At 43.1% G+C, this 27,063-nt stretch overlaps 1 protein-coding gene across 1 annotated transcript in view; it reads left to right on the top strand.

Moving 5' to 3' along the window:
• Nucleotides 1-1,020: 1,020 nt before the first annotated feature.
• SCARB2 (scavenger receptor class B member 2) overlaps nt 1,021-27,063 on the top strand; it is a 68,875-nt gene continuing 42,832 nt past the window's right edge. The window contains exons 1-2 of the mRNA XM_036852608.1: nt 1,021-1,465; nt 20,303-20,460. Coding sequence (XP_036708503.1) covers nt 1,349-1,465; nt 20,303-20,460 — 275 coding nt within the window. The 5' untranslated portion in view covers nt 1,021-1,348. The remainder of the gene's footprint in view (nt 1,466-20,302; nt 20,461-27,063) is intronic.

Consider the following 27,063-nt stretch of genomic DNA (forward strand, 5'->3'; position numbering starts at 1 on the left):
TAAGATGCTTCCCTCCATTCAGCCTTCCTTCCTCGCCTCTCTCCTTCACAAAGGCCACACCTGCATCCCAGGTCCAGCTTCCTGTCCAAGTGCCCTCATACATCTCTGGCACAGTGCTCCCATCTGGCACTGCTTCGGGGGAACTGGGACAAACAGCCACAAGGCTGCTGTGGGTATTAAATAGGTGTGTGTAAGCACCTAGCCAAGGCCTGGCATATAGCTGATGTTCATTCAACTAATACTTATTGAGTCCCTGCTGAGTGCGGACTTTAGCCCGGCTGCCTTGGGACATATTGGTGAGCAAAGCAGATGAGAACATCAGGGCCACCTGCTTGAAGCCTCTTGCTGACCCCACTGAGCAGGGATAAAGTCCCAACTCTCCTATGGGACACAAGAGCCCTTCAAAGTCTGACCCCAAGGGGCCTCCACACCTTTCACCCCACACTGCACACCTGAGCCTAGAGTCAAAAGTAACTTCTTTCCGCCTACAATCTTGCTTTTTCACCTGCGATGTCTGAACACAGCTTTTTCTCCTCCAAATGCTTCTTCCCTCCCTTGCACACACCCCTCACGTGACAAACCCTTACCCATCCCCCAAGACCCAGTTCAACTGTGAGGTCCTAGGTCGCCGGGGCAGAGGTGTGGTAGGCACAGATCTCAGCATGCCCCCCGTAAAAGCACTTGTTACATTGCGCCTTAATTACGGTTCACAGTGTCCCCGCTAACTTGTGAGCTCGTCTAGAGCAGGCGCAGTGTCGTATCCATCCTGAATCCCCCGTGCTTGGCACTCGGTAGGCCCGCAGCTCGTATCTGAGGAGGCGGTAGAGCCGGGGAGGGCAGGCGATTTTCCGGGGTGGGCGCGGGGCCTGCGACGAGGGGGCGGGGGGCGCTTCCGGGCGGGCGTCAGGGAGCCGCTGGCGCTGGGGGGCCGCCGGGACTGGCCGCGAGTCGCGCGGGCCGAATCGCGGCAGCCGCTGCGGGGCACATGACTGCGGGCTCAGCCTCCGCCCCGCCCGCTTCCCCGCGCAGCTGCCGGCTGTCGCCTCCCGGGGCTGCGGAGAGCCCGGCCGGCGAGCGTCCCCGCCCTGCGTGCTCCCTTTTCCTCGCGAGCTGCGCCACAAGGGCGTCGCGGCTGCCCCGGCCAGGGAAAGCGAAACCAAAGCGGGCCTTCCACTCCCCACCGGCCGGCGAGGGGCCGCGGAGTCGGGAGCCGCGCGCATCGGCCGGGCCGCAGGCGCCCGAAGGTCCCGGGCCTTCCGGCCGCTACTGTGGCGGCTGCGGCGGCGCCTCCCTGCCTCCCTCCTTCCCGTCCAGTCGCCGGCCGCCCGGCCCGTGAGCGGTACGCGGAATGGGCAGGTGCTGCTTCTACGTGGTGGGGACGCTGTCCCTGCTTCTGCTGGTGACCAGCGTCACGCTGCTGGTGGCCAGAGTCTTCCAGAAGGCCGTGGACCAGACGATCGAGAAGGTGAGGCGTGGCCGGCTGTGTTTGTGTGTGTGTGTGTGTGTGTGTGTGTGTGCGCGCGCGCGCGCGTGTGTTGGGAGGACACTTCCAGCCCACCCTCCCTCTGCTAAACCTTGTGCAGGGAGGATCTGCACCCCGGCGAACCCTCTAGACTAGAGCCCTGCTTTCCTCCTTGTCTTCTTGGGGTGGGTTGGTAAGGGTTAAAGAAGGAGGAGAGGAATGAGAACGCTTCTGTTCCTTTTAGAATAATAAACAAGACTACGGATCTAGACTTTTAAAGAAAGATTCCACTTCTCTCCTGTCGTTTGCATCCCCGCCCACCCCGAGCCCTCCCTACGCCCCAATTTCTGTTGGGCCCAAACTCATTTCCCTCCCACTTTATGAAGAAACAAAACTAAATGAAAGACCCCACAGGCTGCTTGCTGTGGCCTTGGAAGTGATGTGGGGTGGGGATGAGAAGCGGGTGTGTGGTCTATTGTGTCCTTGCCTTCCTGGGCTGATCCCGCCCTTGGTAGCCAGGCCAGGCCTCTGGGCTGGGTGACTTTCCAGTCCATCAGAGTCTGTGTTTACCGGCCGACTTAGATGTTTGGTATCTTGTACCAGCAGTCTGTGTTGCTTTGTTTCACCGTGGATTCTTGCTCTTCTCAAACAGCCATAAGCTTCAGGCAGAGATACATTTAGATCCTTAAAAGAATCTGAGCCCGTCTCTTCCCCTTAGATGTGTGCGCTGGAGAGCTGGTCATTTCAGATTTTTCCATCCTATGATTTCACCAGTAGTCATTTCTTCTGCCCTTTCACCCACACCCACCAATCTGTGTGGAAAGAGGAACCAGAGAGAGTTAATGGGATCGCTTTTTCCTTTAAAAAAAGATTATCGGAGCAGCCTTTCTTGTTAGCACCCATAACTGCATGCCTCATTTCTTCCACTGGTTGACACTTGCAGTTGGCCAGATAATAAAAGCCCCGGGCCTCCTCCAAGATTGATCACTGCACTCCCAGTTAGCAAAATTGTTTCGTTCCAGGTGGCAAAAGACATATTCCTTTAATGGAGGCTTTTCTAAAGGCCATCAATTACTTGAAATCTGACGGTTAAAGGCAACTTAAAAAAAAATGCCATGGCAAAGCATAGTTTAATTTTTTTTAAGTTCACGTTGCCAATGGGAGACAAGGCCCACTGTCTGAGCTTCTCAAAGGCCATTGTTTTCTCTGAGCACCCATGTTCAAAGAAAAAACTAAATTGAATCTCTCCACGCTTGTCCACCTGCAAATCCACGGCACGATTGTTTAAGGATGTAACCTCTTGCTTGGGTGACTAGAGTTAAGCAATCCAATTGCAGTCAATTGAATTTTCTTGTGTGGCTTTGAAAGGCTGTTTCAGGAGAGCCCTGTAGGTTGAGTGATCTCCCCCGTGTCTCAGATATTATCAGCCTTCTGATGCTCTGTGGGTCTACATTCATGGGCGGTCGGCAGGGAGGATGCCGGGGGTTGGGGGGGGTGGGCTGTAAGGCAGCTTGGCTGGGACTTGAGTTGGTGTTGATATTTGGTAATTGGCTTTTAAAGATGGTTTTTTCCATGAGGAATGAACTCTGATCTGACTGATAAATTATAGTACAGAGGAAGTGAACTTTCAGAATTGCCTCACTCTGTTAAGGAATATTGCACAATGTGGTATGTGAAACTAAATGAGAGGGCTAGTTTCTGTGGACAGGTGTGGGAATATTGTAAGGCAACCAGAGGTCACGCGTTACCATCATTACCATTCTGCTTTCCTGGATCACCTGTAGGATGTTAGCATGAGATGGCGGGAAAGAGTAAGGACTCAGCAGGTCAATTCGTGGGCATGAATCCTGGCTCCACCGTGTACTAGCTAGGTTACCTTCGGCTGGTGCTTAACCTTTCTTGATTTTAGGTTTTTCCATCTGTAAATGGGGTTAATAACAACTCACGTAAATAGAAGGACTATAAGAATTATTAGAGAAAATGAGTGTACTTTTCATGGGGTATAGTTAGTATGTATAGTTATTTGTAAACGATAACAGTTTTATTTTCGTTAGAAGGCACGTAAGCAAAGAAAAAATACATGAGATTTGAGGTCAGGCACCCTGTGTTCAAATCCTAGCCCTGACATTTTCAAGCCTTTTGACTTTGGGCAAGTTACTTTTCTGAGCCTCAGTTTCATTCCTTGAAGTGAGGATGTTAGCCATCTTGGGCACAGCGGTGCATTTACCACGAAGCTCACAAAGCTCAAGCTTTGGGTCCCTCGCTTGCACAGGCCCTTCCAAAGCCTTCTACCTAATTCTGTATCCAAAATTTTCTTTTCTTAGGGAGGGCCTCCACACCATGTATAAGCTTCACACGAACCCAGGATCTGCCTCTGTGTGTGCTGTTGTGAGACTGAGTGAGGTAATCTGAGCACAGCATCAGGCATGGAATAGGTGATCAGTTATGGCTGCCATCATTCTTTCCATTAATGTTGTTATGGAAAAATTCATTCGTAACTTGACTTTAATATACTTGTAATATAATCCACCCTGTTACTCCCAGTTCTTAATTTTTTTCATTTGAAGACTGTGTCCTGTCTTGTCTACATCAAAAAGAGAAGAGAGAAAAAGAATGAAAATCAAATGAGTAGGTTGGGTTAATTGTGAGAAGCTTAGTAACATAATTCCTATTAGAAGAATTTGTCTCATGTGATAATTATCTATGATCCCCACAGTAGCCAGGGGTGATTGAAGGGAGATTTTAATTTTGGCCATTGAATAGAGTGGAAGGAACCCAGACAGTTTGGTTCCATTCTTGGCTTGTTATATTATGCCTTGCATTGGGCAAGCCCTGTAATTGTTTCTCTTTACTTTTCTCAATTGCAGAAGAGGCAGAGTAGTGCTTCCCTCCTTGGCCCACACCCGCATCCTGGGGGATACTCTGAGCATTAACTAGGCCTTCCCTGTCGAGCATTTTAACCTCCCTGAAGACAGAGCTTTGCAGAGACCCAGCAATCTCTTTTCCTCCCTAGAACCTGAAAGGGCAGGATTTTATGTGACATTTCATTTGGTAACCCTGCTAATTGTTCTGGCACCTAGTGTAGTGCCTGGTACATGGTAGGTAGCTAAAAAGCCTGCTGCCTCACTTTTGATCGTTTTACTTGAAAGAACAGTGTCCTAAGAATCAGCAGAACTTGGTTAAAACTCCTTTTTCTGTCACTAACAAATACTTGGATTAAATTGGACAAGCCAAGTAGCAAAATATTGAACCTCTCAAACCCTTAGGTTCCTCATCTTGAAAATGGGGGTAATAAGAATACCTACCTTTGGGTTGGTGCAAGAATGAAATAAAAGGATTGATGGAAAGCATATAGCACAGTCCCTCCCAAGCACCTGACTTTGTTATTGTTATTTGTGTAGGCAACATATTTGTACAGACAACAGTAAACATTTGTTATTGTTTCCAGCTATTCATTTCTCATCTAGGAACTGAAGCTTATATAGTAGATAAAGTTCCTTCTAGCTCCAAATTTCTGAGATTCTATGACATAAGCATACGACCTGTGCTTGAGAACAACTCTGCAGCTCAGGATATTAAATTTGCCTTTAGGCTTGTTGACGGTTTAAACATCTCCCAGAACTGAGGACACAGAGCTGGCCAAAGTCAGGGCTGGCTAATAAGAGATGGGCTGGCAAGGGAAGCAGTGAGAGGACAAGAGACTGTTGACACTTTGCTTCCTATTCACAGACCAAGGAAGAACCATAGCCTTAGGTCTCCACGATGAGACAAACAGGACAGCTTCCCTTACCCTTTGCCAGAACCTGAGGCTCTGGGCAGGTATCAGCTGGCCTCCATCGGGAGCCAAAGCAACTTTGGAGCTGTTCTAGTGCCTCAAGAAATAAAATATAATCACTGATAATTTAACCAAATAACATTGATTGGTGAATATGTGGGGTCTTTTTTAAAGTCAAATGAGTAAAACATCTTCATTGTTGTTTATGTAAAGACAATCAAGTATATGTAATCTTAAAGGGCTCCTTCTTGCCCAGCTACCTCATCTCCTTAGTTGTCTCTTTTCAGAGTTAAGAAGACATAGAATCTTAGATTAAGAAAAAAACCTTAGGCATCACTTAATCTGTTATTTTCTAGTCAAGGAAACTGAGACTGTGTCAATTTTGAAATGGATGGTGGTGGGTATCGAATTACCTTTACACCTATATGACACTGGATACGTAGATAAGTGACTTACCAAAGTCCAAATGGAGAGGCTTGGGGGGCAAGCTGGGTCTCCTAATTCACTTTTCCCATCCTGAGGATGACCCTACATCCCGTCGCCTGTGACAGTTCTGGCTTATTTACACCTGTTATCCCGGAGCAGTTACTAGCACCTTCTTTCCTTTCAAAAGATTCCTGGTGACAGTAAATTCTACCCTCGCATATCACATTGTCCTCCACTTCTTGGCATTAAAGAGGAGCAATGCTCTCTGAGGAAACGAGGCACCCTCACGCGAGCTCAAGAACGAGCTAGCCGGCTTTTTATAAAGCCGGAAGAGGAAGCTCATAGATATCCAAGGGTGAGACCCACAGCACAGTCAGGCCTCCTGACAATCCGGTAGAAACTGGAAAGTCAGCAGGACCAGGCACACTCTGTGTCTCCCACTCGTTCCTCCGCTTTCCCCACCAACCAGCTTCCTCTGATTCCTTGGGCGCAGGCTGTTTCCTCATCTGGAGCTTCCCCAGCCCTGACCCTATATGACTCTTCAGCTACTGAGCCTCCCATGAACGTGCTTCATCTCTCAGTTCCTTCTTTCCGGATTCGTGATAGAGTCATGTGATTGGCTCAGCACAAGCAGAAACCATAGATCTGTAAACAGAGGCCGTATCCTTGCCAGATTCTTTAACTCCTAAGCAAAATTATCCAACTCCTCCCTGGCTTTTAGAAACATGAGCTGGTGACATCAAAATCATATTACGTTTCTTTCAGCTGTTACTAATTCATGGTGACCGTGCGTGCATTCATTACTAATGGTTAAGACAATGGAGTGAACCGGTGGTTCTCAGTGTTGTCTCTAGACTCTAGGGAACCACGTCAGAATCACCTATAGAAATTTAAAAAATAGAGACCCCACCAGCCCTGCTGAATCAGAGTCCTTAGAAACAGCACCCAGGTCAAAGAAGCACCCAGGTCATGAAGTCTGTGACTGGTTTGGATGGTGATTACGTTAACCCACGTCTTCACTCCTTGAGATGGCAATTCTTTTTTTTTTTTTTAAACTTTGTATTTTATTCTTTATTTTTGTTTATTTTTCTGGTAAAAAAATACATGCCATTGTAAAAAGACAACAAAAATTAATAAAAGAAAGATAACCACTGTTAAATATATTGTTGATTAATCTACATTTTTTCATTGTGCGTATATAGTAATACATATACTTTAGAGAAATGGGGTGCTTCTATTTATTTTTAATTTGCTGTATTTATTTTTAATTTCAACTGGTATGACTAACATATAAAAGAGTTGATAATTCTAGTTGGGGCTATTACTCTTAGTAATTACTATTATTCTGCAGGTTTACATTAAAGGAGATATCTTTAGGGAGGGAGGGGAAGGTTCTAGATTGTGAGAATCGTTTTTGTTTTCTCGTTGAATAAAGTACAAGATTTCATTGTCAGGCCGCAGTGAAGGGGCCATCTGTTCTGCCAGACACTTGCTTGTTTCCCAGGGAAGAATCGGCAGGTGGGATTATAAGATCATTAATGAAAACACAGGATGTTGGCCAAGTGACTGGGCATTAATGGCCTATATCATCAAGATATATACTCTATATACATGATACATTACATGAAGCGACTATTTTTTATCAAAGCTGGTAACTAGTCAAAAGCAACCGAGGAAAATAAAGGCTACATTCAGTGTTTGCTCTCTATATCCAAAAGCACTTTTAGGTATATTCTTTGGCAGTCATCTGTTTATTTAGCAAATATCAATATTTACTGAGTGTGAACCATTTGTGAGGCAGTGTGCTAAGAGCTACGGATACAATAGTAAATGAGACACAGCCCTTACCCTTATGGAATTTATGATCTAATTCAGACTTTTGGGGCTCAGACCCTTTTATTCTCTTAACAATTATTGAAGACCCCAAAGAACCTATATTTCTGTGGGTTATATCTATTGATATTTACAATATTAGAAATTAAAACGGATACATTTTTAAAACACAAGAATACACAGCACATATTCCGTTAGCTGTCAGAGCAATGACATCATTGCAAGCTGTGTGACCTCTAGAAAGCTCCTCTGTATGCTCATGAAAGAATGAGAGTGAAAAAGGCAGATTATGTCTTAGTATTATTATGGAAATAGTTTTGACCTTGGGGAACCCCCTGAGAGGGTCTTGGGGACCCCCAGAGGTCCTCAGACCACCCTTCGAGAACTACTGATCTGGTTTTCATTTAATTAATTTTGTTGATTTTTAGAATAATTTAAAAAATAACATAATGTCTCTGCTTTATTTCTGTAAGGCCAGTTTGGAAGCTATATTATTAATGTTTTCAAACCACCAGGATTTTGTTTAGTTTGTTATTGGGTTGGCCAAAATGTTCATTTGGTTAGTGAATGTTCAATAAAACTCTTGGTGAAAATGAAAAATGTGTCTTTTATGGTTACTTAAAACCGAACGAACTTTTTGGCCAACTCAATATATATTCATATGTCCTTTTAGTTTCATTAGTCCAGTGTGAAGGGTAGTGGTTTGGGCCATCGGTGATGCAGGTTCAGCAGATCTCCTGTCTTTTCCTGCATGTGAAACAAGCTAGACTAGAACGTAAGCAGCTCCATAATTGAATTCCTTGATAACTCCCCTCTAGCCTCAGCCCTGCCAGGGATTTTCTATTCATATGACACAATTTAGTATTTAAAGCTAGCCTGAAAGCTCTCTTTGAAGGTAGGGGTCCTGCCTTATGTAGCTTTGTATCCTCTTCCCAACCTGCTGAATGAATGTCATACAAAATAGATGGTCATTAAACGTTGCGTGGATGAATGGAAGGACGAAAACTTAACATCTTCAGGATGATTTTGTTTGTATATTGTTGTTTAGCTTCACATTTTTGTTCCGCTCTGTAGGCCAGTGGTCACGTTTGCCTCACTAATAGTTTATGCCTTTAAAATCTGGAAAATTCACCAAATAATCCAGCTTTTCAGCTTCTCCGGAAACATGTGGCTGTTTTGCCGTGCTGACCCCATCACAGTCCTGTGTGGCAGCAGCCTGGGCAGAATAGAGGCTGCTAACCTCCCTCCCTGTTCCCACCACGGTCACACCCCTGTTGTCCCCTGACCGCAAGGCTCAGTGAAGGTGCCCTTTGTCATGGTGCTTGCTCTGCTGTCTTTCATAGAGTAGAGAAATATCTGTTTGTGTCTGATGCTCTTTACCAAAAGAAGGAAAATGAAAGATAGCCTGTGTTTAACAAAATGTGTTTAGCAAAAATGGGAGAGGGCATATTTCTGTGTAGAAGTGAATATTATTGCTAGGATTTGGCTTGCAAATATGTACAAACCTGTACCTGCTTCACTCATTGACCTTTCCCACGTGGCTCCTTTGTCATCTGAGTTTTCTACTCTTTCTAGAGAAAGCAAGGCAGAATGCCATTGTTATGGGAATGTAATCATTACTCTTGCAAGTCCCATTTTAAGGATATTACTTTTAATACTATATTTCTGATAGTCCACAGTAATGGAGGGAAGAGGAGACGTAGAACATTACTTATTTCATCTTTGGGAGATATAATCGCAACCAAACAGGTTGTAAAAGAATGACTGGCTCCACAGGTTATACACAGAACCCAGCATTATTGTCACGGCCACACTTCCTATTTATTCACATCTTAAAATACTTTCTCTCATCCACTCCTTCAGCCTCTTCCCCCCAACCCCCTGCTGGCTGTAATCCACATATATTTCCCCAGTTTTCACCTGGTCCTTTTGATTAAGTTTCTGTCTGGTGGCTGCTTTTTCTTTAGGCTGGCAGTTCTCAACCTTGGTTTCACATTTGTAATTACCTGGAAGCGTTTAAAAAGTACTCTAGTGTGTATTTTGTAGCAGGAGCTTTTTCAGGACAACTGTTCCACCTTCTTGTCTTGTATGTAATTTTTTTTTTAAAGGTCAAGTTTTTTTTTAAAATAAATTATTTATTTGTTTATTTTTGGCTGCATTGGGTCTTTGTTGCTGCGCGTGGCCTTTCTGTAGTTGTGGCGAGCGGGGGCTACTCTTCATTGCGGTGGCTTCTCTTGTTGTGGAGCATGGGCTGTAGGCACGTGGGCTTCAGTAATTGTGGCTCATGGACTCAGTAGTTGTGGCTCGCGGGCTCTAGAGCACAGGCTCAGTAGTTGTGGCGCACAGGCTTAGTAGCTCCGCGGCATGTGGGATCTTCCCGGACCAGGGCTTGAACCCGTGTCTCCTGCATTGGCAGGCAGATTCTTAACCACTGCGCCACCAGGGAAGCCCCCCTTGTATGTCATTTTATAGACAGAGTAGCAGCTTACACATAAACTAACATTTGAACCTCAACTGTCAGATCTCATTAGCCGAAATTGTTGGAGTTGCAATTAAAGCAAAATGAGTTCAACAACAGTGACATTAAAAAAAAAAAAAAAAGCCAAGGCATTTGTTCTTGAGTTAAAATAAGGTCAGAGAATAACGGTAAAATGTTAATGGCAGTGTATTTCTTTTACCTCAACAGAGAATTTAAAAAGGTAAATAGTGCAAATTACTTACATTACTATAAGAGTCTGCATTGGGTTTGCTTAATTTCAGGGAGAAATTTTTAAAATAATGCAAACCAACTGGTGTTTTGCTATATGGTGAGTTTTATTAATCTGGAATCCAATGAGAATCATCCACATGCTATTAGATCAGGTTCTCAAAGTTGGTCTGCATCATCTCCGGGTGAATTCAGACGGTGTAGATGGCAACACGGATGCTGAGTTTCTGTTTAATTATTAAGTAGCACTTTATGGAACTAAAAGAACAACCAGCAGTGCTCTTGAAGCCTGGAAGTTTCCTTTAAAGTATTACTTACTGCCATCAAGCCCAATGCAATTCCCTGAGTGCTTATTTTTATCATCTGGACGTGGCTTATACCAGGACAGCCGGTTCAGCAGCCGTCCTTGTGCTGCCTTCCCGAAAGATCTCTGTCAGGCTGACTTGGATGTGTTGTATCTTGTGGCTGTACCAACTCATGTCAGCTCTCAGCAGAAGCAGCTCATCCAGCCCATACCTGGGGGAAGGTGGGCAGTTGAGTGTTGCTGGTCTCTAAAGGACCTGTCAGGGGATGACGGCGGATGGCAGGGGATGGGCTGCGTCAGGTCAAGAACCTCAGACTTTATCCTGTGAGCAGTAGGGAGAGCGTCTGTCCTGATAGGCACTTTTGATAGAACTCTCTGGAAGCTGATGTGGATAATAGCTTTGAAAGGGCCAAGGCTGGAGAGAAGGAGACCAGTTAGGAGACTACCTGTTACCTAATCACCTATTAGGAGACTAGCTAATACTGAACAGTATTGCCTCAGTCCACGCCGGTGATGAAATAGGCACAGGAATAGAAGTGGAGAAGGGGAGGAGGTGAACTCAATAGGACTGAGTGATTGATTAGGGGAGAAGATCGTGAGTCCCTTTTTTGGTCACGTTGATGTTGAGCAGCCTGTGAGGTATGCAGATGGGGCTTTTAGGATGGATCCATACAATGGAAATGATCCAAATAAATTTCAGGCATAAGCCCCTCTTTGGGCCTTGCACTGTTACACGCAGGTCAATTTTGTGTCCTTAGCTAAATGTCTTCTTGAAACAGGGCCTATGCTTGTTGGGCATAGAGAAAGCTCTCATTATATACATATTGGCTAATTAACTGAGAGGTACGTTTTTCAGTCCAAATGATTAACTTGGCTGTTGACATTACAGATTGACCACGTAACCTGATCATCTTTCCAATGCCTCTTTTGATGGTAGTGCCACCATATTATGCCTGGAACAATTCATCATGTTCTGCAGTATACAAAGTCACATTGTAAAACTGATTTGGGACCTTAGGCTGATTGTTAATTTAGCATAAGTGGAAAACTCTGCTGGTTACAGGGTTGTCTAGTGGCCCGGGAAGGTCTCGGAGCCCAAGTGATGATTTCTCTACAGTTTCACGGTCTTTCTGGGGTAGGTTGCCAGATAAAATACAGGATGTCTAGTTAAACTTGAATTTCAGATAAACTACAAATAATATTTTAGTGAGTATGTCTATGCAATATTTTGATTCATTTCAATTTATAAGTTGTTAGCATCTTCCTATATAGACGTCATCTCTCTCTCACACACTTTTTCTTGAATTATTTGAATGCAAGTTGCAGATATTACAGCACTTTGCCCCTGAATCCTTCAGCATTGCATCCTAAGAATTAAAGCATTTTTGACATGGCCTATGCAATATTTGGTACATCCTTGGGCATCCTTTGTTTTTATTCACTAAATCTGGCAGCTCTACCCTGAGGGTGCGATGGTGGGGCAGCTGCTAGAGTGGCCAAGCATGGGCTTTGCAAACCCACAGACCTAGACTTAGTGGGATTTCACTTGACTTACTGGCTCTGTGAGTTTGGGAAAGCCGGTGCCACCATTTCCTTACCTGCAAAATGGGAATTCTTACCTTGCAGGGCCAGCGTAAGGCTTAGAGATCCTTTCCATAAAGCCCTAGCACAGCACCTGATTCCTGGAGACTTTCAGTAAGTAGCATTTTAGCAATGATAATTGTCCTTCTCTGAGCTGAATGTCAGGGTAGGAGATAAAAATAAAGAAGCGACTGTTTTAGAAATGTTGGCAGCTGTATTTATAAATTCCCCTCTGTTCTCTCATTCCCCTTCCGTACTTAGTGTGTACACACACACACACACACACACACACACACACACACACAGATGCACACGCACCACCCCACACCATCCACTCTGGGATTTACAGTGGGTTCCGTGACAGCCATTTAGCTGGGGAAGAAAAGAGACATATTAAAGGTACAGGAAAAACCAACACTCTTGAGAGCAAGATTTGAATGGAATCAAAGGTGGTCTGAGACTTGTTTGAGTGTTGACTCAGCTAAGAGTGACCAGGGAGAGGCCGGTGATGGGGGTGGAGGAGAATCCCGGGTTGTCACAGCACCTGCTGTCACTGTGGCTCTGGCAAGCTGTCAGGGATTGTTCCTGTTAGTAGGTTTTCATTTGCTTTGTTTAGCGAAGGACTCCAGTCTACCAAATGTTTATTTCCATCCTGGAACTTCGTCATCCACTTGAAACTTGGAGGAACAAGTTCACATCAGACTGTCGTGAGAACAGCTAGTCTTACCCTCCCTTCTGGGAAAGATTTTGCCTTCCTTCTTTCTGGGAACTCTTCCGCTTGTCTTTGGACTTTTTTGGCTAAGCTGGATACAAACCAGGCAAGATAAACTTGGGCAGTTAACCGTCTGTTCACTCACACTGAGTGGCTCTTTTGGGGTTCATAATTCTGAGATGATTTTCTTTAATAAATAAACGAGGTTGCAAATCCTTTTTTTTTAATTGAAGTATAGTTGATTTACAATATTGTGTTAGATTCAGGTGTACAGCAAAGTGATTCAGTAATATACATATATACACACACACACATATATATCTATATTCTTTTTTTTTTTTTGATTTATTTATTTATTCATTCATTTATAGCTGTATTGAGTCTTCGTTTCTGTGCGAGGGCTTTCTCTAGTTGCGGCGAGCGGGGGCCACTCTTCATCGCGGTGCGCGGGCCTCTCACTATCGCGGCCTCTCTTGTTGCGGAGCACAGGCTCCAGACGCGCAGGCTCAGTAATTGTGGCTCATGGGCCCAGTTGCTCCACGGCACGTGGGATCTTCCCAGACCAGGGCTCGAACCCGTGTCCCCTGCACTGGCAGGCAGACTCTCAACCACTGTGCCACCAGGGAAGCCCTCTATATTCTTTTTTTCAGTTCTTTTCCATTATAGTTTATTACAAAATATTGACTATAGTTCCCTATGCCATACAGTAAATCCTTGTTGTTTATCTATTTTATATATAGTAGTGTGCATCTACTAATCCCATACTTCCAATTTATCCCTTCCCACTCCACCTTCCCCTTTGGTAACCATAAATTTGTTTCTATGTCTGTGAGTCTGTTTCTGTTTTGTAAATAAGTTCATTTGTACTACTTTTGAGATTCCACATATAAGTGAAATCATATAATATTTATCTTTCTCGGACTTACTTCGCTTAGTGTAATAATCTCAATCTCTAGGTCCATCCATGTTGCTGCAGCAAGTCCTTTCTCACTGTGAAGTTCTTCACACACTGTGGCGCTTGTCAGGAAAAGCTGGCGAGGAACACAGTGTTACATCAATCGTCCTGACAATAATAGGAAAAGAAATACTGTACAGCTCAGTGTGGCGGGTGGAGGCCCTTGGTGCTTGTGAGGGAGAACTGACCACAGCTGAGGACGCATCAGCCTTACCTCTGTTTTGCAAGGACAGAGGAAAAGCTAGATGAAGCTGGTTCTCTGTATCTCCTCCTTCTGCCTTCCCTTGGGGTCTGTTAATACATTTTGTAGAATCTGAGTTTCTTTCTTAGATTTTCACTTAAAAAAAAAATGATAAGGGAACAGTTATTTTTTCTGCTTTCAAAATTACTTTACTTCTGTTGTAAAAAAAATCCAAACAATGCAGAGAAACATCACAGAGAGAATGCAAGACCCTTCATAATCCTGTTCCATAGAGATAAATGCTATCAGACATCTAGTGTGGAGGCTTAGTGATTTTGAGGGTAACTAAAAGATTGAAATTGTAAAATTATCTATATATCACCCCCCTGGTTTCATGTTTACATTTTATCTGCTAGTCTTGTCCACACTTAGGCATATTTTACATTGTCTGCTTTTACCATTTAACATACATTATGAACATGTTCCTTAGGTCTATGTAGTTTTTGTAATTCTAATTGCTTTCTACTCCAGCCTGTGAATTATCGTAATTCACTAAGTCATTCTTGTCCTGTTCAACATTTTGGTTATTTCCGATTTTATACTAATTCCTTGTTGTTTCAACCTAAACTGAATTTTATGTAGGGCTGGAAGAGAATCATGACTAAAGACTTTATTTTTTCCCCCTCTTTCATTGTTTGACATTTGTTGGGTTGTCTGTATTTGAGCAGACTCATGGAAGCGACATGATTCCTTTTTTTCTTCAGACTAAGCCCTGGAACCCTCTCATCCCCAACCTGAAGATGGTAATAGTCAAGATCGCAGTCACCATTTATTGAGTATTTTGAGCATGGCCTGCGATAAGCGCTCTGCTGAATCTTCATTTAATCCTTACAACAGCCTTAGCCAAACCCTCCTTCCCACGTATGCCAGTGTAACCTTCTGAAACATCTCTTGCCTGTGTCAATGCAAAATAGGCAACGTGGCACAATAGTTAGGAGTGTCAAATAAAAAACAAATCTGATTGTAAAGGGGAAAAGACTTTGCAGTAGGGACAAGGGGACTTGCATTAGGGAGAACCTCTGTGTCATCTGCAGGGCCTCAAGGCTTAGCCAAAAGGGTTTTCCTTTTATAGTGAGGAGTTCATGGGGCTGGGAAGGAGGGAAACCTAACCAAAGTTTGGTTAACAAACATTTTTCCCCCCAGCTTTATTGAGGTATGATTGACAAATAGAAATTGTATATATTTCAGGTGTACCATGGGATGCTTGATACACACCGTGAAATGATTACCACAATCAAGCTAATTAATATATCCATAACCTCACGGAGTTAATTCTTTGTGTGTGTGGTGAGAACACTTGAGATCTATTCTCTTAGCAACTTTCAAGTGTACAATACAGTGTTGTTAACTATAGTCACCGTGCTGTACCAGCATTTCGCTCCCATTGACCAGTGGGGTCAAGCTGTTCAGCTAATCATTATGAGGCAACAAATGGGAATCTGGAGGGCCAGTGCCTAGCCTTGTCTTAGGTAAACAAGAGAGACATCTGTGAATCTAAGTCACATGGGGAAGGGTGTTTCTTTGCAGTCAACCATTTCCCGGAACACGGAAGCAGAGATTCCCGAACCATTACTGTTTTCCCGGGGCATGAGGCTCCGGTAAAATTCAGCATTGCCAGGAGCCCAGGTTTGCAGTGAGTCCTGGGGTGGGAGGCTAGCTGCACCCTCTGCTAGCAAACCTTAGGCGTTCACCTAACCTCTCTGAGCTTTGGTCTCCTGAGGTGTAAGATGGGGAAGATGATTTCCCTCTTGTAGACTATTAAGGGGATTAGATGAGATAAAGCGGCAACATAATGCCTGGCTCTTGATAGTATTCTGCAGCTCAGAAACCTTCCATAACCCCTCCTTATATATCATATAAAATCTAGACTCCTGGGACCCCAACCTACCTCTCTAAATCAATCTCCCTACTCCCTAGAAAACCCACACCCAGTCACATCTAATACCGTCCCTCCTCTGTATCTTTTACTGTCTCCTTCTCCACATCCACTCTTTCTGATTAAGCAGAGGGTTCCAGGAGAGATGGACATGGAACAGGCAGGGAGGAAGGGCTCACTCTGTCCAGCCAGACAGGATAGTCGAATCAACCCCAGCTATCCATAAGGAGCCCACCCCCGTGACCTCCTCTGCTTGCCAAATTTTTATTCATTCTTCCTTGCTCACTTTAAGCACTACCTGTCTCCATCTCAGTTCGTAGAATCCATTGTCTGAACACCACGGAGACCACTGCCTGGTATACTCATTGACCATTTCTTACGGGCTACTTTACATTGTTGATTATCTTGCATGTGTGAATTACCATCCCCCAAATAGAGGGTAAACTCCTGGAACACAGAAACCATATCTGTGTTGCTGGGTATCTCCTACCTGCAGTGCCTGGCACAGACAGTGTTTGGATGATTTGCATGTATAGTTCTACGCTTTGCAAGAAAACCATGGGTATAGCGCTGCTTTAAGTAGTTGTTAGGAAAAGAGATCACAGAGACACACAGATTTTTCTTTCCACCCACAAAAGGAACTGGCTGCACTTAGCTCTTTAGCGTGCTGGGTTACCGATAAGACACACAAACTAATAGGTGCTACATCTATGTGTTTCTGATTCTAGTGAATCTGTATCTGAATTGCTTTCTCTGTATCTGAATGTGGCTGAAATGGCTAGGGAACAACCACTTTCTCTGGGTATACTTTAAAGGCTCCTTGGACTTGTAGCAGTCGAGCTGCTGTTATAGGGCCTTGACTGTGGCTTTGCCTTTGACTGATCATGCCTTTCTTCTGCTCTTCTCTGGTTGTCTCACATCAGTTTCTTCTCTCCCAGCATCTTATAAGCAAAGTTGACGGAAAATATAGTTTTCTAGTACTATATTTTGTGGATTGAACCAATATTTCTCCAAAACCTGCATTGTCCTTGAGGAGTGGGGAGGAGTAAAGAAAAAAAAAAAAAAACAAACCCTACTTTTTTTTTTTGTAGGTCAGCACCCTCTGTTTTGAGAAGCCAACTGTTAACCTAATATGTTCCAATATAATAGCTGCACTTTCCTTCTCATTTTTGGTTGCTAATATCACTGCTTCATGTAGATTCCAATTAACCTCAATTTTTAGAAGATGTTTTCTGTCCTGAGCACTTTTTTTCCTAAGAAATTCCTATGTACTGTGTTATAGGGCTCAAAGGAACGGATGGTCCATCCCGTTAAGGGGAGGGTACTCAAGGAATTCATGGAGGAGGAGAAATTATTGCCCTGCCTTTTTCTGGAAATTTCTGGATAAGAAAAAGAGGTCCTTTTTTTTTTTTTTTTTAATGTATGTACGTATGTATTTATTTATTTATTATTTGGTTGCACTGGGTCTTAGTTGCGGCAGGCGGGGTCCTTAGTTGTGGCATGCGAACCCTTAACTGCAGCATGTGTGTGGGATCTAGTTCCCTGACCAGGGATTGAACCCAGGCCCCCTGCATTGGCAGCATGGAGTCTTAACCACTGTGCCACCAGGGAAGTCCCAGAAAAGAGACTCATTTTAATGAAATCAGATGACTTTGAAGGTATCTGTGGGCCTTCAAAATCCTCTAGAAGACAAATAATTATTATATATGTGTTACATTTCTCATAGTTAGCATACTAGTTTTAGGTAGATTATATTCATGTTACTGAGCTGTTTCTAGGTGCTGTGTGTATACTTTATACCAGAGAAACTCTACCATATAACTTGTATAACTAAAATGTGTAGTAGGTTTATACCCATTTTATTAAAATGTTGTATGCTGAGGTGGGGTGGGAGAGTGGAGAAAAGGGACACTGGGTTCCAGACCCAGTTCTGACATGAAGCAGCTGTACAACCTTGACCACAGGCCCTTCCTTACCCTGCCAGGGCCTCTGGGTTCCACCTGGTAAGCCTCTCCAGTTATGCTGTCCTCTCTCTCTCTCTGGGCCCGACTTTCTCCCTTGTTCCTCCTCAGATAGCTAAGACTCCTGTTTAGAAGACAAGATAAAAGACCACGAAACTCTTAAAAAACTGCCTAAAATGATCGGTTAGGCTGCTCTATGGCCAGGGTAGGGAGAGAGTAATGTGTGCAGGGGCAGGCGGGGAGGGCTTCACAAAGGAGAGAGTCTGAGCTGGACCCGGAGCTTGGAGGAAAGGGGTTTCGTGGTTTGTCTTTAAATTTTTCTATCTCAACAATCTGACCTCAACTCAGTAAATCAGTACTGATAGTAAAGGCCAAGAATATTTCAATAATGTGTTGTTTGGCTAGAAATCTGATGATTAGATGTTCCGAACTGATGCCAAACCACAAAGAGTCCCCAGTTCTATGACATGGCTGACTCATGGATGTGAAATTGACTTCCAGCCCTCCAGATGACTGTTTTTGCTCTGACAAGCTTAGGTTTTCTGCATCCATTTATTCCGGTGCCACTTTGTTTTTCCCTGCAGAGATTCTTGGGATATTTTCCATTGAATAATAGAGTTATATCATTAAGTTCCCTTGCAACATTGCTTCTATTAAATTGGAGGCCTGGATTACTAAAAATTGGCATCCTGTTGTGTTCTGTGTCACAGGATGTTTTAGCATGTGATTTCTGTCATGTTTTGAAGCGGTGTCTCTGTTGATTGTCATTCAAATCCTCACCACTAGAGGAGTGACAGGTGATATCAGGGGATGCTTCTCTTGCAATCTAGTTATTGTTTCACTAGTGGCCCTACATTGTCTTTATCAGCAGATCCCATTTTCCTCTTTTAAAAATTTTTCTCAGTGTTAATTTTTTTTATTCATTATAAAAATTTGGAAAATACAAAATCTCATCCAGGAGAAAATAACAGTGATCCAAATTCCAACATGCAGAGTTAGTCACTGTTTGCATTCTGGTTTATTTATTCTATCTATGCTTTTATCCTTCTCGAGTACTTCAGTACTCTTAACTTTAAAAATGCAGTTTTTCTTTATTAACAAGTTAACTACTAGATATTAGCTTTCTGTCTGTTAACTTTGGGTGCTGTATTAATCAGGCTTCTCTTGCAATGCTGGATAACAAACAACCCCCAAATCTCAGTGGCTTATAATAGTAACATGTACTCCATACTCCTTACGGCCAGGTTGGCTGCAATTTGAGCTTAGCTGGGTCAGCCGACTTAGGCTGGACTCCTGGCTTCATGTCTGGTCTACACATTACCATTTTAGGGCCTTGGCTGAAGGATCACCAACTACCTGGGACAGGGCAACAGAGGGTGGCTGGTGGAAACTTTCCATGCCTCTTAAGGCCTCAGCGCGAAGTTGGTGCTTTGCCATTCCACTCACATTCTGTTAATCAAATCAAGTCACTTGCCACACCTGACGTCTGTAGGGTGGGAAGGATACTCCTTCCATAGAGGGGCCATGGTGTATTAGTTTGCGAGAGCTGCCATAACAAATACCACAGACTGGGTGACTTGAACAACAGAAATTTATTGTCTCACAGTATTCTGGATGCTAGAAGTCTGAGATCAAGGTGTCAACAGGGTTGATTTCTTCTGAGGCCTCAGTCATGTTGGATGACAGCCCACCCTAATGACTTCACTTAACCTTTAATTTCTCTTTAAAGACCCTATCTCCAAATACAGTCACATTCTGAGGTACTAGGGGTTAGGACTTCAATATATGAATTTTTGGGGGGAGGGGGGGTGGCAGGGACACAATTTAGACCACAATCCATGGTAAGGGTGGGAAACAAAGGAAGGATTGTAGACAAAGAATACCCTAAGCACTTAACCTCAGTGTGGCTTAGCTTTCTCATCATTAAAACAGAGATATGCAAACCTATGTTAGGGGTTTGTTGGGGATTAGATGAGAAAATGCATGTGAAGTCCCTGGTGGTGAAAGTGGTAGAGCTGGGTGTGGTTCTACCTCAAATGGAAGAACCAAAGTGACCTCCTGGGGCCTCTCTTCCTGGTCTCTCACATAGGCGAGCTGGGAGTGCCTGGAGCTTCTCAGAGTGGCCTCACTTCCACGGAAGCTGTCCGATCAGTAGACTCTTTGTGACAAAGCAAATAAGGCACTTCGGGTACTCAGACTGTGGCCTTGGTCTTGGTGACACCATGAGCTATGGCTCTAGCATCCTTTCTTTACCGCAGATATTTATAGAAAACCTGTTATGGCTTCTGAGGGCTGTGAGCTTCATATTGGTGTAAGGCGTGTCCCTGCTCCCAAGGGACAGCAGCTGAATGCCTGTGGAAAAAATAAGTGAGCCGGGAGGTCAAAGGACAGGGTGTCCCTCGTTCTGCCTCTGTGTTCAAAGCCAACTGCCTTACACTACGTAAATCCCCTTTTGGTTTTCTCCCCTAGAATATTGTGTTAAGGAATGGCTCGGAGACCTTTGAGTCCTGGAGGAAGCCCCCTCTGCCCGTGCACACCCAGTTCTATTTCTTCAATGTCACCAATCCAGAGGAGGTCCTCAGAGGGGAGACCCCTCGGTTGGAAGAAGTGGGGCCCTACACCTACAGGTGAGTCCCGACCACCTCCCTGCCATACCAGTCAGAAGATGGAGCGACCCCCCCCCGCTGTGGCCTGAGCCCCCGTCTCTTCCCACGAGCAGCCTCTGTGTGCTGCGTGGGGGGCACACGTTCCGGCTACAGTTGTCTGAAATGCTGCTGGTGTTTGGCCCACGTGTGTCAGTAGCTTTGTGGACCTGGCCAGTCTCAGCCTGTTAACGTTTAGAAACGCAGCTGCTTCCTCCTGAGGTGGCAGAATGTGGTTACTAAGCGACGGAGAGCTGCCCTCCACTCCCTCCCCTTTTAAGGTCGTCCTGCGATTTTCTTTGGTGACTTTTAGGGTCTTTTCCTATTTCCCTCCGCCACATACCTAGTTTTAGACCAGTTCCTAGAATTCATTGTTGGTCTGGAGACAGGCCTTTCTGTGTCTTCTTTTTTTTTTTAACTGAGGTATAGTTGACCTACAATGTTGTGTTGTTTTCTGCTGTACAGCAAAGTGATGCAATTATACATATGTATGTACATTCTTTTTTATATTCTTTTCCATTACGGTTTATCATGGGATAGTGAATATAGTTCCCTGTGCTACACAGTAGGACCTTGTTGTTTTTCTGTCTCTTCATATTCACTCCTTTTCCCACTCCTCCAGAGTACAAGAGATAACCAGGTGGCAGGGTGGGTTAGAGTCTTTGGCAGTGACCATCAATTCCAAACGCTGGGGGAGTTAGGAGCATTGCTTTAATCATTTTTTTGAAAAGATTAGTAGAGGGAGGTGCTGGGGGATGTTATGGTCAAAGTGTTTTCCCCACTGTTGCCGTATCCCCGCAACCCGCTAGGGCAGTAAACTGCCCCACACGCCTTGCAGTCATCTTTCCAACAAAGTTTCTCCTTACCGAGTTTAAAAAAAAAAATAGTAGAGGAAGCAGACAGTGAGATCTTTCTTCTTCAGAACTGCTGCATGGTAAAAATGCCTCACAATTCTATCGTAACCGATTGCTCAATAAATGGTTGCCCACTGATTCATTAACTGTGAGTCAGCACTACCTCAGCGCTGGAATTGAGAGATAAAAATCCCGGTCCCTGCCTCAGGTGCTCATGGTCTGACTCTGGAGTCGAATGACCTGTTGTGAACCTCACCTCTGCCACTTACTAGTCCTCCGTGCCTCAGTTTCCTTATCTATAAAGTGGGGATAAAAATAGGACATCCACCATGGGATTGTTATGAGGACGAAGTGAGTCAAGTACTTATAAAGTGCTTAGACTAGTGCCTGGCACAGAATTAACGCTAATTAAGTGTTTGATGTTATTATTAGTCTTAGGGGATTGTCTTAGTCCGTTCCGTGGAAATCAATACCCAGAACTGTAAAGATGAGCTTTATCATTATATAGTAGAATTTAAAAAAATAAACAACACTTGGGTCCTCATTTTAAAAAGCATTTTTATACCTTTAATGCCTCGAGAAACTCCAGGTACTGGGTAGAACCAGGCCTGCATTTGAAGCTGTCCAGCTTGGTGACAATTAGAAGTTGAACCAGAATTAGGCTCTGAGCGTCCTGTTTGTTTGTTTTGCAGTTTTAACCATTTTTATGGTGATTAAAAAAAAAAAAAAACCCACATAAGATGTACCATCTTGGGCTTCCCTGGTGACGCAGTGGTTAAGAATCTGCCTGTCAATGCAGGGGACACAGGTTCAAGCCCTGGTCCGGGAAGATCCCACATGCCACGGAGCAACTAAGCCCGTGCACCACAACTACTGAGCCTGTGAGCCACAACTACTGAAGCCTGCAAGCCTGCATGCCTAGAGCCTGTGCTCTGCAACAAGAGAAGCCACCGCAATGAGAAGCCCGCACACCGCAACAAAGAGTAGCCCCCACTCGCCGCAACTAGAGAAAGCCCGCGTGCAGCAGCGAAGACCCAACGCAGCCAAAAATAAAATAATTAATTTTAAAAAAATTATTAAGAAAAAAAAAGATGTACCATCTTTACCATTTTTAAGTGCAGTTCAGTAGTGTTAAATATATTCACACCGTTGCAAAACAGACCTCCAGAACTTTTTCATCTTGCAAATCTGAAACTGTATAGCCGTTAAATAACTCCTCTTTTCTCCCCACCCTCAGCCCCTAAGAACCAACATTCTACTTTGTTTCTATGAATTTGATTGCTGTAGATATCTCATATAAGTGGAATCATACAGTATTTGTCTTTTCCTGTTTTTGTTTTGTAACTAAATTCCTTCGGGCGAGACGGATGACTTCCTCCCTGCAAGAATAAGCTCGCCTGAGAACTAAGAAAAACCCCAACAAACAGTCTTCCCTCTGGGTCTCCTGGGCCTGTTCCTGTGATCATTATCCTCATCTGAGAAAAAGGCATGGGTTCTAATCATAACCCAAGGAAACCCAGTGTTCCATTAAGACACCTTCTGGGCCATTGTGTCTGCTGCCTTAATATGCTATTGTAGATGTGGTCATGGGAATAAATAAATCCTAGAAGTAAATAGCGTCCAACTGTTACCATACTCCCTGCATGTTCCCAACTTAGAGGGACCTAAACTGACTCCTGAGGGAAGCCTGGGAACATCTCACAAGGGTCCTTAACCCTTGATCCATGGATCCCTAAGGGGTCATGGATAGAATTCAAGGTGGTCTGTGACTTGGGGGGAAAAATTACAGTTCATTTTCATTAACCACTCACTAAAATTTAGCATTTCCTTTGAGTATAAATGTAGGCAACAAATCCCAGCAGTGTTAGCAGTACCGTGGCTTCACCACTAATGGAAACACAGATATCGTTGTGTCTCATGATAGCTGTTGCTCAAAATATCATTCATGTTCATAAATACTTCAAAATTACCATAATTGTGGACTTCCCTGGTGGCACAGTGGTTAAGAATCCGCCTGCCAGTGCAGGGGACATGGGTTCCAGCCCTGTTCCGGGAAGATCCCACATGACGCAGAGCAGCTAAGCCCGTGTGCCACAACTACTGAGCCTGCGCTCTAGAGCCCACGAACCACAACTACTGAGCCCATGTGCCGCAACTACTGAAGCCCACGTGCCTAGAGCCCGTGCTCCGTAACAAGAGAAGCCACCGCAATGAGAAGCCCGTGCACCACAACAAAGAGTAGCCCCCGCTCGCCGCAACTAGAGAATGCCCGCACGCAGCAACAAAGACCCAATCCAGCCAAAAAAAAAAAAAATTACAGTAATTGTTAGACCTGCTGCTACATCTTATTTAAAGTGTCAATAAAGAAGCACACATATTGCCATATCACAGATTTTTACAGTGACACCTGTATTTCAGTCATTGGTTTCCTTTGTAATCCTGGGTATTTTATTTTCTGTATGTAAAGACATTTATCTGAGAAAGGATCTACCAGGCTGCCACAGGGCCCAAAGCACAGCGAAGGTAAGAATCCCAAGAGCAGATCCTGTAGGTTGGAAGGCAGATTGGTCACTCACTGATATTTCATTTTTGCTCCATGAGTTTTCCTGCCTCCGGTTTTCACCCTGCCCTGGTCTCTCCCATTTCACTGCCACAGTGATCTTCCAAAGCACACAGCTGACATTTCCTTTCCTTCCCTGCTCAGGGTCCTAGTGACTCTCCCTGTGTGATGTTCAAGGCCTGAGCACCCCCGCTCCTTCTGTATATATAACCTCTTTGATTTTAATTTAATTTTTTGGCACTCTCAACCTAGAATTTTATTCTCTAACCAGAGCTAATTCTATGCTACAACCAGAACTGTCCAATAGAAATTTAATATGAGTGTCAACTTAAAAACAAAAACAAAAAAACGCGCAACGTAAGAGCTGTGAGTTGAGTTTATTCTGTGTCTTCCGGAGGACTATAGCCTGAGCCTCTCAGATACCTCTGAGAAACTGTTCCAAAGAGGTAAGGAAGGGGAACTTCCCTGGCGGTCCAGTGGTTAAGACTCCACGCTTCCAATGCAGGGGGCACGGCTTGGATCCCTGGTCAGGGAACTAAGATCACATACCACTTGGTGCAGCAAAAAAAAAAAAAAGAGGTAAGGAAGGAGTCAGAATATATATGAATTTTTTTTGCAGGAAAAACATGTAGTCAAAACATCAAAAGATTACTTCTAATCACAAAAACAGACATCTCAAGTTAATGATCTTAGTGCTTTTCTGTGTATGGGAAGATGCAAGAATCTGAGGTCTTTGAAATATTTCCTTAGGTATGTACCTTAATTATCTAGGGGCTGGTATCCAAAGCACAAAATGCTTCCTGTTTTTCTCCATCCTGAATTCCCCTCAGGCTCACTTTTGGTGGGCAACTGCAGGGGCTAATGGCTTGATACTATAGAACTAAAAGGGCAAGCAACATTTTTTTTTGTTTACAGTGCCCCACGTTGGTCATAAATTTGACCAAGGCTTGGGAGGCATTTCATGACCAATTTGTCCCACAGCCCTAGGAATGCTTATTCCTAGGTCAGGCAAGGATCTTAGTGATAGGCCATTCATATGCTATATCTGGCTTAGGCCCTATTAACAACCTAAACAACCTAAAATCCTCTGGATCTTCTGTTTTACTACTCTATTATGATCCAGGAAATGTTTTCCCCTTGTTGTTTCTTCCCATATTTAAAGTTGCGCTATTAGAATTAACTTTATCTGTATATATGTAATATATATGTGATCATATGTATATGTGTGATCAATTGCCTCAAGATATTTAGCCATCATTAATTTTGTTGGAGGCCTGGTTACACATCAGGTAATGCAGGATACAACAATCTTATAAAATAGAATATAAGTAATATAACGAGTAACATTAATAAGATAGTACAGCGGAGAGACAAAAAGTATAAATAGTTTGAAAACAACAAAGAGAGAACAAATTAAAACAGTGATTAGTATAACTAGTTGTAATCTGAATCTCAATAAACCATCAAGTCCAGAGGGGAGCCAGTTAGAGAAGCCACATTCTGGAGAGATTAGGTAGAGAGAAAAAGGTAAATGTTTCATCTTCATTTGCAGAGGTGTACTTCATCAACTTGCCACATATCATAGTTAGCATAAGAGGAAAGGTTCTTCTGGAACACAGAGATTAAAAGCCAGTATATTTAAGAAAAAAATCATAAGCTTATAAATCATATTTATCAGTTCATTAAGTTCCATATAATTAATTCTTGTTGATCTTGATAAACACATCAGGTTTTCTATTAGAGTTTTATAATTTCTTACCCAGTTCAGTGGTATGATGTAAAAGTCATCAGAAACCTATATTTGTCAAAAAATCCTTTTTATGAATCTTCTTGAAGATTTTCATTTTTGTAAAAGCATCAGAGTAAAACAATGACTGTCTATAAATAACAAAAGACTTAAAATGGCGTGGTTAAAGATTTGATTACAGTGCAGTTGACAAAGCAACTTGGTTATTTCTGTGACAATACAACATTTTAAGGAATAATTAGAATCATAACTGATAATATTATACTAGGACATATCAGGTTGTTAAGAATTCCATATAATTTCTAGAATATCTATGTTAATGACATTTACCCATGCAATATAACCTAAGAAGGTTTATCACCAATTATTTGACAATGTTTCCCATGTAATTTAACATATCAAATAAACCTAATTAGTTTAATATCTCTTTTGAGGATGCTTTGGGATCTCTCTGAAGCATCCGAAAGTTAGCTACAGGTCAAAAGGACTTCATTTAGAATTGACTTGGGGAAGTTTGTCAAAGATATCAAAAGGTTTAAAACACTTGGTCATATAGGATCATAGGTCACTGTGAAACAATACTTATTTACTTAACCCAAATGACAAAAGATTTTAAAGGCAAATACAGAATGTTACAACAGATCACTTAAAAGGTAGAGAAACTTTTTATAATCTGTTATCAAAAACAGATCAATATTCTAAGAAAACTTTGTTCTCTTAACACAGAGAAAAAAACAAATTCTAGTGTCATACCAGCTTACTTTTAATGTTAAAATTTATTTACTCAATTAAATTTTATTTTAATCCTAGCCAGTCCTGACCATGTACAAACCTTTTTCTTTTCAGGGTTTCTTTCCCACAAAACTTCTAAAACTTTCTTTTTTATCTTCAGGTTTTGTCCTATGCCTTCCTTTTCTTTCTCTCTCTCCAGGACAAAATTACCTTCTTTTCCCTTAACAAAATGCATTTCCATTTCTTATACTTTTTTTTTCTTTCATACAAAGATGTTTTCCTTATTAATTTTAGTAGTTTTAATTACATGTATTAATTAGAATGCTTAACCTTGAAAACCTTAATTTCTTTCTCCAAAGAATACATACAGATGGCCAACAGGCACATGACAAGATGTTCAACATGGCTAATTATTAGAGAAATGCAAATCAAAACTACAGTGAGGTCAAAATGGCCATCATGAAAAAGTCTACAAATAATAAATGCTGGAGAGGGTGAGAGAAAAGGGAACCCTCCTTTGCTGTTGGTGGGAATATAAATTGGTGCAGCCACTATGGAAAACAGTATGGAGGCTCCTTAAAAAACTAAAACTAGAGCGGCTGTATGATCCAGCAATCCCACTCCTGGGCATGTATCTGAAAAAGATGAAAACTCTAATTCAAAAAGATACAAGTACCTCAGTGTTCACAGCAGTG

The sequence above is a fragment of the Balaenoptera musculus genome, chromosome 5, assembly GCF_009873245.2.
Source record: "Balaenoptera musculus isolate JJ_BM4_2016_0621 chromosome 5, mBalMus1.pri.v3, whole genome shotgun sequence".
Taxonomy (NCBI): Eukaryota; Metazoa; Chordata; class Mammalia; order Artiodactyla; family Balaenopteridae; genus Balaenoptera; species Balaenoptera musculus.